The sequence below is a fragment of the Oncorhynchus mykiss genome, chromosome 5, assembly GCF_013265735.2.
Source record: "Oncorhynchus mykiss isolate Arlee chromosome 5, USDA_OmykA_1.1, whole genome shotgun sequence".
Classification (NCBI taxonomy): Eukaryota; Metazoa; Chordata; class Actinopteri; order Salmoniformes; family Salmonidae; genus Oncorhynchus; species Oncorhynchus mykiss.
The window spans coordinates 83,083,064-83,096,723 of record NC_048569.1 but is presented as its reverse complement, the minus strand read 5'-3'; the positions used below and the strand labels follow the sequence as shown (position 1 = coordinate 83,096,723).

The 13,660-nt window shown below is 45.8% G+C and overlaps 1 protein-coding gene across 2 annotated transcripts in view; it reads left to right on the top strand.

The window, feature by feature from the left end:
- LOC110524678 (zinc finger CCCH domain-containing protein 3) overlaps positions 1–13,660 on the top strand; it is a 115,615-nt gene that overhangs the window by 340 nt on the left and 101,615 nt on the right. For both annotated transcript variants that reach the window (XM_036978563.1, XM_036978561.1), the window contains exons 2-3: positions 134–1,712; positions 1,938–2,140. In XM_036978563.1, coding sequence (XP_036834458.1) covers positions 134–1,712; positions 1,938–2,140 — 1,782 coding nt within the window. The remainder of the gene's footprint in view (positions 1–133; positions 1,713–1,937; positions 2,141–13,660) is intronic.

The window sequence follows — 13,660 nt, the reverse complement described above, 5'->3', positions numbered from 1 at the left end:
GCGTAGGTTACTAACTATATTCTTGCCTATACATATGGACGACCGAACGTAGAGGCTAGCTAGATTCACGCCTTTAAACTTGAATTTACCACATTTTCCAGCTACCTCTTAACCCCCTTCTGTCATCTAACAGGTCTCATCAACAACCACAAGAGTGTCCATGGTGATGTCCCTTCTACTTCTGGCCGGCAGTGGCACCCAGCGAGGCCACCGCCACGAGGCAGGGGTCACAGCTCATCTTTCACCCCCACATTCCCCTCCCGGGGTGGGCCTTACCCCCCCCAGTCCGCGGAACACTGGAGGAAGACCTACTCCCTCAATAACAAGAGCAGCTCAGCCCAGCAAAGTAGACCTACTATACAGACTGCCAAGCACTCTTTAGAGCAGCCGTTAGTTTCTGCAGAACCCAACTCCTCTACTGGCTTGCTGTCCCTTAATGCTAGAGGCACCTCACAGCCCAGCCACAGCAATAAGGACCTGGCTAGAGGAGAGAAGGATAGAACAAAATATGCTACGTCTGGGGATCTAACAGGGCCAAGGGGCCAACAGTATGCACTCACAGGGGGAGTGAGAAGAACTGTGACAGGCAGTGGAGCCACAGCTATAGAGTCAGAGACTGAATCAGGCATAGGGAGAACAGGACCTGGGGGTGATGCTTGGCTGGGACTCTCTGGGCTAACAGGGCCTGGACCTCCAGATGACCAGCAGAGAGAGACTAAATATGAGTTTCAGTCCACCACTGAAGAGAAGGGCATGGGACTGCCTGTGAAAGCCACTGCCCCTGGAGAAAATAATACAGAATTGACAAGTGTCCCTGTCTCAGACAAATCTACTGTTACTACCACCATGGTCCAGAGCACTGCTCAGCTGCATATCAGACCTCATCACTCTGAGAAAACCAGCACAGGAGGTAAACATACTGTCAATGCAACCACCGGCAACCTCATCCCTAGCGATACGGACCCACCTCTACTTCTTTCACCCCCTCTCTCTGCCTCCCCTAGTGCCCTACAAGGACCCCAACTAAGCCCCATGTCCAATTCCACACCAGCCCAGCCCCAGACAACATCCTCTCCCCAGAGACACTCCAAGTTCACTTGGGTGAACAGCCATCAGCCAGGAGGAGCTGGGCCCAGCCAGGCCAGAACAGAGGCCCAGCCCCCAGACAAACTCATCACCTCTTCCCCCATCCCAGTCTCCCATCCTGGGCTCCCTAGTAGAAGAGCCTCTGCCCCCATCAAGAAGGTTCCCCGTAGGCTCAGTCTATCCATCGCAGTCCCTAAGACCACCAAGTACACCTGGGTGTCGTCTTCTGCAAGTGGCCAGGCCAGGCTGTCCCGGAAGCCCCTATCACCCAAAGCCCTGGCTCTGCCTCAGAGAGCTCCAGAGAAGGGAAAGGGGGAATCCAAGAAACCCAAATCCCCAAGTCTTTTAGCCAAGCAGCGCAAGGCAGCAGGTGCCTCCACCTCCCTCAGTAGTCTCTACCGCTGGAAGGCAGGGTCTGGAGGAGGGGGGCAGACTGGTACAGGAGGAGGGATAGGGGCCCGACGTGGGTCTGTGTTTCGTTGGACCTCGGAGAAAGAGAACGGGGCCAAGGGGGTGTCCAGTGTCCCTCTATCTGTAACTCAACGCATAATAGTGCCGCCCTCCTCCTCCCCTGGAGGGTTCAAACTCAGGAGCAGGATGAAGATTATCAGGAGGCCGGCTAGCAGGTGAGAAAGAGGAGGATTAAGGGAAGTCAGAGATGTCTTTACTTGTATCACACCTATTCTCTTACGTCTGGTAATGCATGTTGGAATATGTCTCTTTTTATCCTGATTTTGTATCTGTGAACATGTAATGTTGCCTTTGGCCAAATCTATATTTTTCTGAATGTTTTCACACACACCACACACACCTACCTGTCTCTGACACATACCTTGTCCTGTGTGTTGCAGTGAGTCTGGATCCGAGCGGAGGTCCAGCCCAGCAGACATGACCCTGAACAGCCGCTACTCTCTCCGCCGACGGACACACAGCCCGGTTCGGACACACACCCCGGTCTGGAGCCCGGGAGGTGTGAAGAGGACCATGTCCCGTGAACTGGTCTCGTTCGGCAGACACAAGCTACGACGTCTCTCCCCCAGCCCCTCCAGGACAGGTAGAAAGACAGCACTTTATTTGACATTTTATTTAACCAGTAAAAATAAAAAAGATCTTACTAATTACGATTACGTCCTGGCAAACACTAGGGAATACGGAGGTAAACATGATCCATCCTATTAGGCCAAGAGGTTTTTCTGGTCAATTTACAACTCTGACCCCTGTTATATCAACTGTACCTCTGAAATAAATGGAGGAATTCATGGAATTTCTATCCATTTTAAACTTAACACACCGTCAGATTTCCACTGGTAGTGAGAGTAACTCATATAGAGGTCCAATTAGATAAATAGGTTGTTTACTATAATTTTCCTTCTACTCGGGACTCAGGAGGTCTAGCTAATTAATTCAACTAGTTGCGAGTGGTGTTCTCTTTTAGCCGTGACGAATTCACTTAATGAATATATCCTCCGTGGAGAATAACATCACATGGACAGTACTGTGGATCCAGTCTATCTAATAGCTCTATGGTTTAGTGACTCATTTTAGGACACTGTTGGACATTTGCACTCTTGCCAGTGCTTTGATTGGGCCAATTTTATTCCACACTGTCCCCTCTCTCCAATAGGGGTCAGCATTCCTCTCTATGAGAGGCCTATGGAGAGCTGCTGTGATCTGTGTGTGTGTGTAGGGGTAGGAAGGGGTGGTAATTGATTACCCAATTGAGCTGTGATAGTGGGTAATTTGCAGTGGGTGAAGGTGGGGAAGAGGCTGCTGCTATCAAGTCCTGGCACCACCACCACTCTCCTCTCCCCCCAGCCAGCCCACTAGATAAAAAGCAGCTAATGCATAATTATCCTTTTGCAAATTGGATTGTTTTAACGAACTAGAGAATATAGACCTAACCTGATGGAATGCAATCTGTGTTTTTACAACCCTCGGCCCCTCCTCCCTTCCTTCCTTCCACCCCTCCATTCTCTTCATCCCTCTCATGCCCATCTCAGTGTAATCGCCCCCAGTCAATGGAGTCGAGCAGACATTAAAAAAGCCATCACTATTAACATTAGGCTTTATTCATCCTGATGGCTGGCTGTCTGGCACTCTCTCCATAGCTCACTCTCTCTGCTTCTCTCTCCTTTCTCTCTCTTCATTCACCCTCCTCCTCTCCCCCTCTCACACAAATTATCTGTCCTCAATTGCTTTCCTACTGTCTAATTCTTCTCTTGTCTCGTTCTGTCTCTGACCCCCCCCCCCCCCCCCCCTGTCTCTCTCCATCCAGTCATTCTTTCTCCTAGTTCTGTGCTTTATCGTCCTCTGTAAGTGTAGAGATGTAGCTGGCCTGAAGCAGGACTTATATTGTTTGTTTCTCAGTGATGGAGGGAAGGATAAATAGAGGAAAGAATGTTGCGATAGAAGAAGATGGAACGGGGGAGAGAGATAGAAAGTAGCCGTCTGTGCTGCAGATAAGAGCCTCTAATAAAGAGCAAATTGAATTACTAATGATGTGGACCAGTCTTACAGTACTGATGACCACACACACACTGTTATTTTTCTTAATTTCCTCTTCAATGAGTTCTCTCTTTCTCGGTGGTAGTGCAGGTGTTTATTTGGCTGCCCGGTTATCTGCAGTTTAATTTAAAGAGAGCATAAACCTAAGTGAGCAGTTAAGGCCATAATGAATCCTGGGGATGGGGGGGGGGGGGGGGGGGGGGGGGTGAGAGCCCAGATAACCTAATAAAGCAGATAAACGACAGGAACGGACAGAACACAGAAAGGAAGAGGGTGGAGGAGTGCTGAGCCATGCGGGTTCAGGCCCTATGTGACGGATCTCTCTCCTAGTTCTCTCCCTCCCTCCATCCATCTCTATTTCAGCCTCTCCATCTGTCTTTGTTGGTCTCTTTGTGACTGTTTATCTATGTCTCTGTGTAATGTAGGTGTAGCCTATTATAATCACATTGTTTGCTCTGTTATTTCTCTGAATCTTAAAGGGAAACTACAGAATGTAGATACACGTCATTTGTAAAATACACTGGTATGGTGCTGGAGATATTGAATATGAGGTTGAAAAGTGGTGGATTTCCCCTTTAACCTTTCTAGTGCAGGCGTTCCGCTAGCGGAACCCCTCGACAACATTCCGCTGAAAAGGCAGTGCGCAAAATTAAAAAATATTTTTTTCAAATATGTAACTTTCACACATTAACAAGGCCAATAAAGCAAATGAAAGAAACTTCTTGTTAATCTAATCTGATTGTTAGATCACCGCCAAGTCATTGCCATTTTTCCAGCCAAAGATAGGAGTCACAAAAAGCAGAAATATAGATATAATTAATCACTAACCTTTGATGATCTTTATCAGATGACACTCATAGGACATCATGTTACACAAAACATGTATGTTTTGTTCGATAATGTGCGTATTTATATCCAAAAATCTCAGTTTTCATTGGCGCGTTACGTGCAGTAATGTTTTGATTCCAAAACATCCTGTGATTTTGCGAGCTAACTCTGTCGGGAGCACGCGTCACGAGCCTGAGACACTCTGCCAGACCACTGACTCAAGCGGATCTCATGAGCACCTCCTTTATAGTAGAATCCTCAAACCATTTTCTAAAGACGGTTGACATCTAGTGGGAGCCGTAGGAAGTGCAACTTGACTCCAAAGATAATGTGTATTCGGTAGGCCAAGCTTTGAAAAACTACAAACCTCAGATTTCCCACTTCCTGGTTGGATTTTTCTCATGTTTTCGCCTGCCATATGAGTTCTGTTATACTCACAGACATCATTCAAACAGTTTTAGAAACTTCAGAGAGTTTTCTATCCAATTCTAATAATATGCATATATTAGCATCTGGGACAGAGTAGGAGGTAGTTCACTCTGGGCACGCTATTCATCCAAAAGTAAAAATGCTGCCCCCTATCCCAAAAAGGTTAACATACAGGTGTATGATCTTAATTTGATCACCATGTTGTTGCAGGAATTGTCCTGTAGAGCAGGAATTGCAAACTAGCAGTACATTTGAGGTTTAAAAAGGCTTCTGAAGTTTGTAGTTTCCACTAGGGCTATGACAAAACTAAATCTTAGTCAACCTAGCGTCGTCTGTTCTTTCAACAAATCGATTGGTCAAAATGTTAACTTGTATTTTTCCCTATATCGACACACCCTATATGTTTTCATAAAATCAACTATATGTAGGCTACTGAGCTTGTCTGATGCTTTAAGCACACAGTGATTCAATAATTAAGACTCACAAATGACTTGGGGGGGGGGGGGGTGTGTAATAGTCTGGCCAGAATAAGAACCTGTTCCTGTCTCTCCTCCAGCTACTGCTGGTCATAGATTCTGTCATGAAGCTCCTGAAGTTACCGGTAGGTAATAGGCTGCACCAGGGGTTGTCAACCTTTTCAATTTATCCTACTATTTTATCCTATCCTACTATTTCTACCGATCTGCGTGCCAGTTCTGATTTTCATTTCATTTAGAATAAAGCCTTCGTATCTCAAAATCATTATAATGTGGTTAATCATGATTCTTAAAGTAACTTCTATTGCTTCTATGTAGAAATAGCCTAATAAAGCCAACAAAAAAAATATTCCAGGTAGAAAATATCTTAATTTAAAAGACATTCTATAGATCACATTGGCTACACATGGCCTGTCTGCAAGGAACTTAAAACATTGTATCAACTATTAACTTGGTCTGGCCTGAAGCTGGTGCTTGCAAACTTGCAACATTGTATAGAATATTGTGGGCCCTCATAGTTTCCTGTGCCAGTGAGCTCCTGACAGACAGCTGTAGGCTATCTGCACCAGGGATAAGAAGTAATCAGGTAGGCCTGTTTTATGAAGTTTCCACCGGATCAGAGCTGGACAGATGTTTAAAACGGGCTACGTTGAGGACCTACTGTCATTCTCAAGGGAAATAAAAGTACGTTGTGAAGAAAACAATGACTTTCCGAAGCTCCACAGTGGTGGGGAGTTAAGACAATCAGGCCAGGTAGTCTGCATCATCGGAGGCACATACTTACTCAACATTAACAGGAGCGCTACAAACAAAAGACGATGAATAAATTGACCATTCGTCAATGGAAGGAAATGAACCAAAACGTGTTCCTCACAAGTGTAACCTAGGTTGTGCGTTCCGTAAACAACGTGTCCACTTTGGTTTTGCAAAGGGCAAAGCTGAGAGGGCAACCGGCTATTGTTTGTTTACTAAACAAATGGCAGATTATCTAGTGTGATGGTGTGAAGGAGTATTTCTAGATATAGGAAGGGGTGTGTGTACTGTTGCTGTCCCTCACTCAACATATGGTTAACTGATTGAGAGTTGGCATGACTTTATTTGGTACACACACACACACACACACACACACACACACACATTCTTATCCCCTCAGTCAGTGGCTGGGTAGTGTTTTATTGCAGTTTCTGTTGTCAGTTTGTCTCTAGCTCTGTTTTGTATAAATCACCCTGGCAGGACAGATCCCTTTCACTGCTACACACACACACACAGTCTTCTTCCTCCCACCCGGGCGGGGTTAGAATGTTGACCTGTTTGTGCGTTAGAGGTGGAGTGGTTCAGGTTCCTGTACTGGATCTGATATGGCAGCTATTTCCCCCCCATCTCAGCATCAAGTTATTGGTACCCCCTCCCCCCCATTCCCCAAACCTTGTGGGGATCTCGTTACCGTGCCGATGATCAGCCCATTTATTAGGTCTATAAATCACTGCTGTGTGGTCTGTCATCAGACCCTGTTAACCTCTCATTGTCATTTCCCACTGTCTGCAACCTGTCATCTCTCACACGTGTGCACATGCACACACATGCTACCTGTGGTGTTCAGTGTCATGTGTGCATCTAACCACAGATGTATTTAGGCTTCACTTAGTGAGCGTATAATTCTTCTATAATACGATGTTGTAATCTTACCCTTGGACTCTGTTATTAGGTCTTCATGTGACTTGGTGATTCAATTAAAAAATATATATTATTGTGCCATTTAGCAGACGGTTTTATTCAAAGTGATTTAGTCATGCGCGCAGGAAAAGGAAATTGCCGCACACTTGCTCGTGCGCCCGGGTGATTTTATTCAGGGGTAAGTACTTAAGTAAATATACTTTTACGTTTTTTGGGCTATCTGTACTTTACTATTTATATTTTTGTACTTTTTTACTCCATACATTTTCCCAGACACCCAAAAGTGCATTTTGATCATCACTGATCATCCCTACTGCCTCTGATCTGGCGGACTCACGAAACACAAAGGCTTTGTTTGTAAATGATGTCTGAGTGTTGGAGTGTTCCCCTGGCTATCTATAGATGGGAAGAAAGTAAATGGTGTCGTCTGGTTTGCTTAATATAAGGAGTTTGAAATGAGGTATACTTTTAATTAGATTTTTGATACTTAAGTATATTATTGCAATTACATTTACTTTTGATAACCAAAAACACAGTGTTTTACACTTTTACTTCAGTCATTTTCTATTAAGGTATCTTTACTCAAAGATATGACAATTGGGCATTTTTCCCACCCCTGTTTTTGCCACAGTTCACGCACACTCTAGGGTCAAAAAGTTATAATAATCTTAAAGTCCTCTAACAACGAGCTTGACTGATAAACACACACAGGCATGATGAAGACCGGGTCGGAACAACATAATAAAATCACCTGGTATCATGAGCAGCAGTGTGCGGCATTTTCCTTTCTATGTTTAATGAATTCACCATAAAAAGTACCTGAATGTGCAGTTCTTCAGCTTTAGTATATGAGACGTAACTTGTGGGTGTGTAGATCTGTTATTGCAGGGCAGATGTGTGGATCTGTTATTGCAGGGCAGATGTGTGGATCTCTTATTGCGGGGCAGATGTGTGAATCTGTTATTGCAGGGCAGGTGTGTGGATCTGTTATTGCAGGGCAGATGTGTGGATCTCTTATTGCGGGGCAGTTGTGTGGATCTGTTAATGCGGGGCAGGTGTGTGGATCTGTTATTGCGGGGCAGGTGTGTGGATCTGTTATTGCGGGGCAGGTGTGTGGATCTGTTGATGCGGGGCAGATGTGTGGATCTGTTGGTGCGGGGCAGGTGTGTGGGTGGATCTGTTGATGCGGGGCAGGTGTGTGTGTGGATCTGTTGATGCGGGGCAGGTGTGTGTGTGGATCTGTTGATGCGGGGCAGGTGTGTGTGTGTGGATCTGTTGATGCGGGGCAGGTGTGTGTGTGTGTGGATCTGTTGATGCGGGGCAGGTGTGTGTGTGTGGATCTGTTGATGCGGGGCAGGTGTGTGTGTGGATCTGTTGATGCCGGGCAGGTGTGTGTGTGGATCTGTTGATGCCGGGCAGGTGTGTGTGTGGATCTGTTGATGCGGTGCAGGTGTGTGTGTGGATCTGTTGATGCGGGGCAGGTGTGTGTGTGGATCTGTTGATGCCGGGCAGGTGTGTGTGTGGATCTGTTGATGCCGGGCAGGTGTGTGTGTGGATCTGTTGATGCCGGGCAGGTGTGTGTGTGGATCTGTTGATGCGGTGCAGGTGTGTGTGTGGATCTGTTGATGCGGGGCAGGTGTGTGTGTGGATCTGTTGATGCGGGGCAGATTCATCTCTGCACAAAGAACCAAATGTTGCATGCACACTTGCAACTATAGATGGTTGTTTTGGCCGACATGACTACATGTTGATAAAGAGGTCTACGTTCCCTGGCCGGAGCGATTGCCACCTCATATTTCGTCTGTCTCTGATGTCGTTAATCAGATCAAGCCAACCCCACGACACCCTCTCTGTACTGTGACTGGAAGTCGCGTTAGATAAGTGTCAGCTAAATGGTATATAATACACACACACACACACACACACACACACACACACACACACACACACACACACACACACACACACACACATACATATATATATAATATATATAATATATAATATATTTATTTATTATTTATATATTTTTAAATCAGGGCAGCAGATTTCTAAAGATCTCTTTGTGTATTGAGTTGATTGAACCATTCCATCTAGCATCACATATATAGTTAAAATATGGCACCAATACAACACACGCTGATGTCATTTGATGCATCTCACTCAAAAGCCTGTTCTTATTTGGCCGTGGCTTAATGTCTTTCTTTTAGTTTGTTTCTCTGCATCATTCGCTGGTTCACACACTCTAGTTTCTCACCAGAATCTCTCCTCTATCACTCCTCTCTCTTTCCTGAAAACTCTCTTCTTTCTCTGTTACACACACACACATACACACACACGCACACACACAGCTCTATCGGGCATGTGTTTTTTTAATTTCAGACTACACAGTTGCTATGTCCATGCATGTACCCGTTTGTGTAAAATAAACTTTCTGCACGCCAGTAATCGTCTCTCACTATTTTAATAGTGAGGCTATAGAGTGAGGAGAGTGAATCCCGTGTGTGTTTATTTCTCTCCTCAGCTGCTTGGTAAAATATCCCACTCTAAATGCCATTCCCCACCACTCTCCCATAGCTGTGTTAATCAGGCACACACACACACACACACACACACTAACATATCTGGGCCCAACCCCAGTGCTCACAGACAGACATTCTGTTCATTCCTCTTCACTTTCTCAGGCCCTCGGTGTCAAACAGGTGGGCACACTGTGTGTGTGTCACTCACTCATTCACTCACTCACTCACTCACTCACATGGCTGCATGAGGTAATCACACACACACAAAAACACATGCACCCTCCGGCATCCACAGAATCACACACATGCTGCTTTGTTGTTTTGAAGGACCAGCCTCGTCCCTGGAGTCATTATCCACTACATCATGGTTATATTGATCCTTTTGTTCTGCTTCATTTTCCACCTGTATTAGATTATTTGATTGGACTGTTCTTCTGGCCACATTGTTACTAGAACCAATATTGTCATGTGATCAACCAGTTGAGAGGCCTGCTACGATACAGTCCCGTCCCCCCGATGGTAGGACCTCCTCTCTCAGCTCTGTCTCTCGTCAACCTGTCAACTGGCCATAACTAAAGACCTGATAGACAGGCCATGTGTGACAGATGCACATAAACCACCCTCAACCGGGACGGAGATGGGATGGATACTAGGAATACTTCACCTACACACACAAACGCTCACACACAGGCCTGTGTAAACGCTCACACACAGGCCTGTGCAAACGCTCACACACAGGCCTGTACAAACGCTCACACACAGGCCTGTGCAAACGCTCACACACAGGCCTGTACAAACGCTCACACACAGGCCTGTACAAACGCTCACACACAGGCCTGTACAAACGCTCACACACAGGCCTGTGTAAACGCTCACACACAGGCCTGTGCAAACGCTCACACACAGGCCTGTACAAACGCTCACACACAGGCCTGTGCAAACGCTCACACACAGGCCTGTACAAACGCTCACACACAGGCCTGTACAAACGCTCACACACAGGCCTGTGCAAACGCTCACACACAGGCCTGTGTAAACGCTCACACACAGGCCTGTGCAAACGCTCACACACAGGCCTGTGTAAACGCTCACACACAGGCCTGTGCAAACGCTCACACACAGGCCTGTGTAAACGCTCACACACAGGCCTGTGTAAACGCTCACACACAGGCCTGTGCAAACGCTCACACACAGGCCTGTGTAAACGCTCACACACAGGCCTGTGTAAACGCTCACACACAGGCCTGTGTAAACGCTCACACACAGGCCTGTGTAAACGCTCACACACAGGCCTGTGCAAACGCTCACACACAGGCCTGTGCAAACGCTCACACACAGGCCTGTGCAAACGCTCACACACAGGCCTGTGCAAACGCTCACACACAGGCCTGTGCAAACGCTCACACACAGGCCTGTGCAAACGCTCACACACAGGCCTGTGTAAACGCTCACACACAGGCCTGTGTACACGTTTCATTGCATAGAACAGTCTTTTACCAGGGTTTGTGTTTGATATTCTGTGACGACTCAGAGGATCAATGTGGAGTTCTGAAACCATTAAGATGCGGTCAATGCGTGTGTGTGTGTGTGTGTGTGTGTGTGTGTGTGCACGCGCGCATGCTTGTGTTAGTGTGCCTGTGTGCGTTCATATGTTTTTCTGAGTATAAGTGAGCGGGTTGGACCCGGTGGTTCAGGAACGTGTTGAAATGTGTAAGCCATGGTTTGAGTGGGTGTAGGCAGAAATCGTAACGTTAGCGTGAACTCTTCCCAGTTAAAGGGATAAATTGGCCAAATCCAATGTATCTCCTTCCCCAGAGTCCGATAAACTCGTGGAGACCCATTTTATGTCTCTGTCCAGTATGAAGGAAGTTCGAGGTAACCACCAGTCCATCTGACTCTGGGGGAGGAGATAAAGGGCTTCATTGCCAAAAATGGGGTAAATGTTTTTTTGGTCCCCAGAGCAGTCAAAGGTGTTCTGTGCCCTGCTGGCTAGATAAATCAGAAACCTTAACAGGATGACATGCACGGGCACACACACATGATGTCCAAAGACATGCCAACAGGGGTGTTAGTTAGTGGCAATAGGGACTGCAACTGGGTGGGAATGTTCCCATGTTAAACCTCAAGGCCATATAGGTCATGGTCATGTGACAGTCACTGAGATTGATTTCATTATGGTTTAGTCTATGACATCAGTTTTAGTGTGTTTACAGTGCCTTGCGAAAGTATTCGGCCCCCTTGAACTTTGCGACCTTTTGCCACATTTCAGGCTTCAAACATAAAGATATAAAACTGTATTTTTTTGTGAAGAATCAACAACAAGTGGGACACAATCATGAAGTGGAACAACATTTATTTTTAACAAATCAAAAACTGAAAAATTGGCCGTGCAAAATTATTCAGCCCCTTTACTTTCAGTGCAGCAAACTCTCTCCAGAAGTTCAGTGAGGATCTCTGAATGATCCAATGTTGACCTAAATGACTAATGATGATAAATACAATCCACCTGTGTGTAATCGAGTCTCCGTATAAATGCACCTGCACTGTGATAGTCTCAGAGGTCCGTTAAAAGCGCAGAGAGCATCATGAAGAACAAGGAACACACCAGGCAGGTCCGAGATACTGTTGTGAAGAAGTTTAAAGCCGGATTTGGATACAAAAAAAATTCCCAAGCTTTAAACATCCCAAGGAGCACTGTGCAAGCGATTAATATTGAAATGGAAGGAGTATCAGACCACTGCAAATCTACCAAGACCTGGCCGTCCCTCTAAACTTTCAGCTCATACAAGGAGAAGACTGATCAGAGATGCAGCCAAGAGGCCCATGATCACTCTGGATGAACTGCAGAGATCTACAGCTGAGGTGGGAGACTCTGTCCATAGGACAACAATCAGTTGTATATTGCAAAAATCTGGCCTTTATGGAAGAGTGGCAAGAAGAAAGCCATTTCTTAAAGATATCCATAAAAAGTGTCGTTTAAAGTTTGCCAAAAGCCACCTGGGAGACACACCAAACATGTGGAAGAAGGTGCTCTGGCCAGATGAAACCAAAATTGAACTTTTTGGCAACAATGCAAAACGTTATGTTTGGCGTAAAAGCAACACAGCTGAACACAACATCCCCACTGTCAAACATGGTGGTGGCAGCATCATGGTTTGGGCCTGCTTTTCTTCAGCAGGGACAGGGAAGATGGTTAAAATTGATGGGAAGATGGATGGAGCCAAATACAGGACCATTCTGGAAGAAAACCTGATGGAGTCTTCAAAAGACCTGAGACTGGGACGGAGATTTGTCTTCCAACAAGACAATGATCCAAAACATAAAGCAAAATCTACAATGGAATGGTTCAAAAATAAACATATCCAGGTGTTAGAATGGCCAAGTCAAAGTCCAGACCTGAATCCAATCGAGAATCTGTGGAAATAACTGAAAACTGCTGTTCACAAATGCTCTCCATCCAACCTCACTGAGCTCGAGCTGTTTTGCAAGGAGGATTGGGAAAAAATTTCAGTCTCTCGATGTGCAAAACTGATAGAGACATACCCCAAGCGACTTACAGCTGTAATCGCAGCAAAAGGTGGCGCTACAAAGTATTAACTTAAGGGGGCTGAATAATTTTGCACGCCCAATTTTTCAGTTTTTGATTTGTTAAAAAAGTTTGAAATATCCAATAAATGTCGTTCCACTTCATGATTGTGTCCCACTTGTTGTTGATTCTTCACAAAAAAATAGTTTTATATCTTTATGTTTGAAGCCTGAAATGTGGCAAAAGGTCGCAAAGTTCAAGGGGGCCGAATACTTTCCCAAGGCACTGTACATGGATTCATGCAAACCTTTGGCCTCTACATACAGTAGACCTGGCTATTTATTCAGGTATGGGTTTCTGCTGAAGTTTTTTTGATGAAAAATGGAAGACTGTTGCACAGCCGGTTTAGCTTGGTGGAACCAGCTTGATCACTGGGTTCACCAGGCTACTTCAGTTCAACTGATCACTGGGTTCACCAGGCTACTTCAGTTCAACTGATCACTGGGTCCACCAGGCTACTTCAGTCCACCAGGCTACTTCAGTTCAGCTGATCACTGGGTCCACCAGGCTACTTCCGTTCAACTGATCACTGGGTCTACCAGGCTACTTCCGTT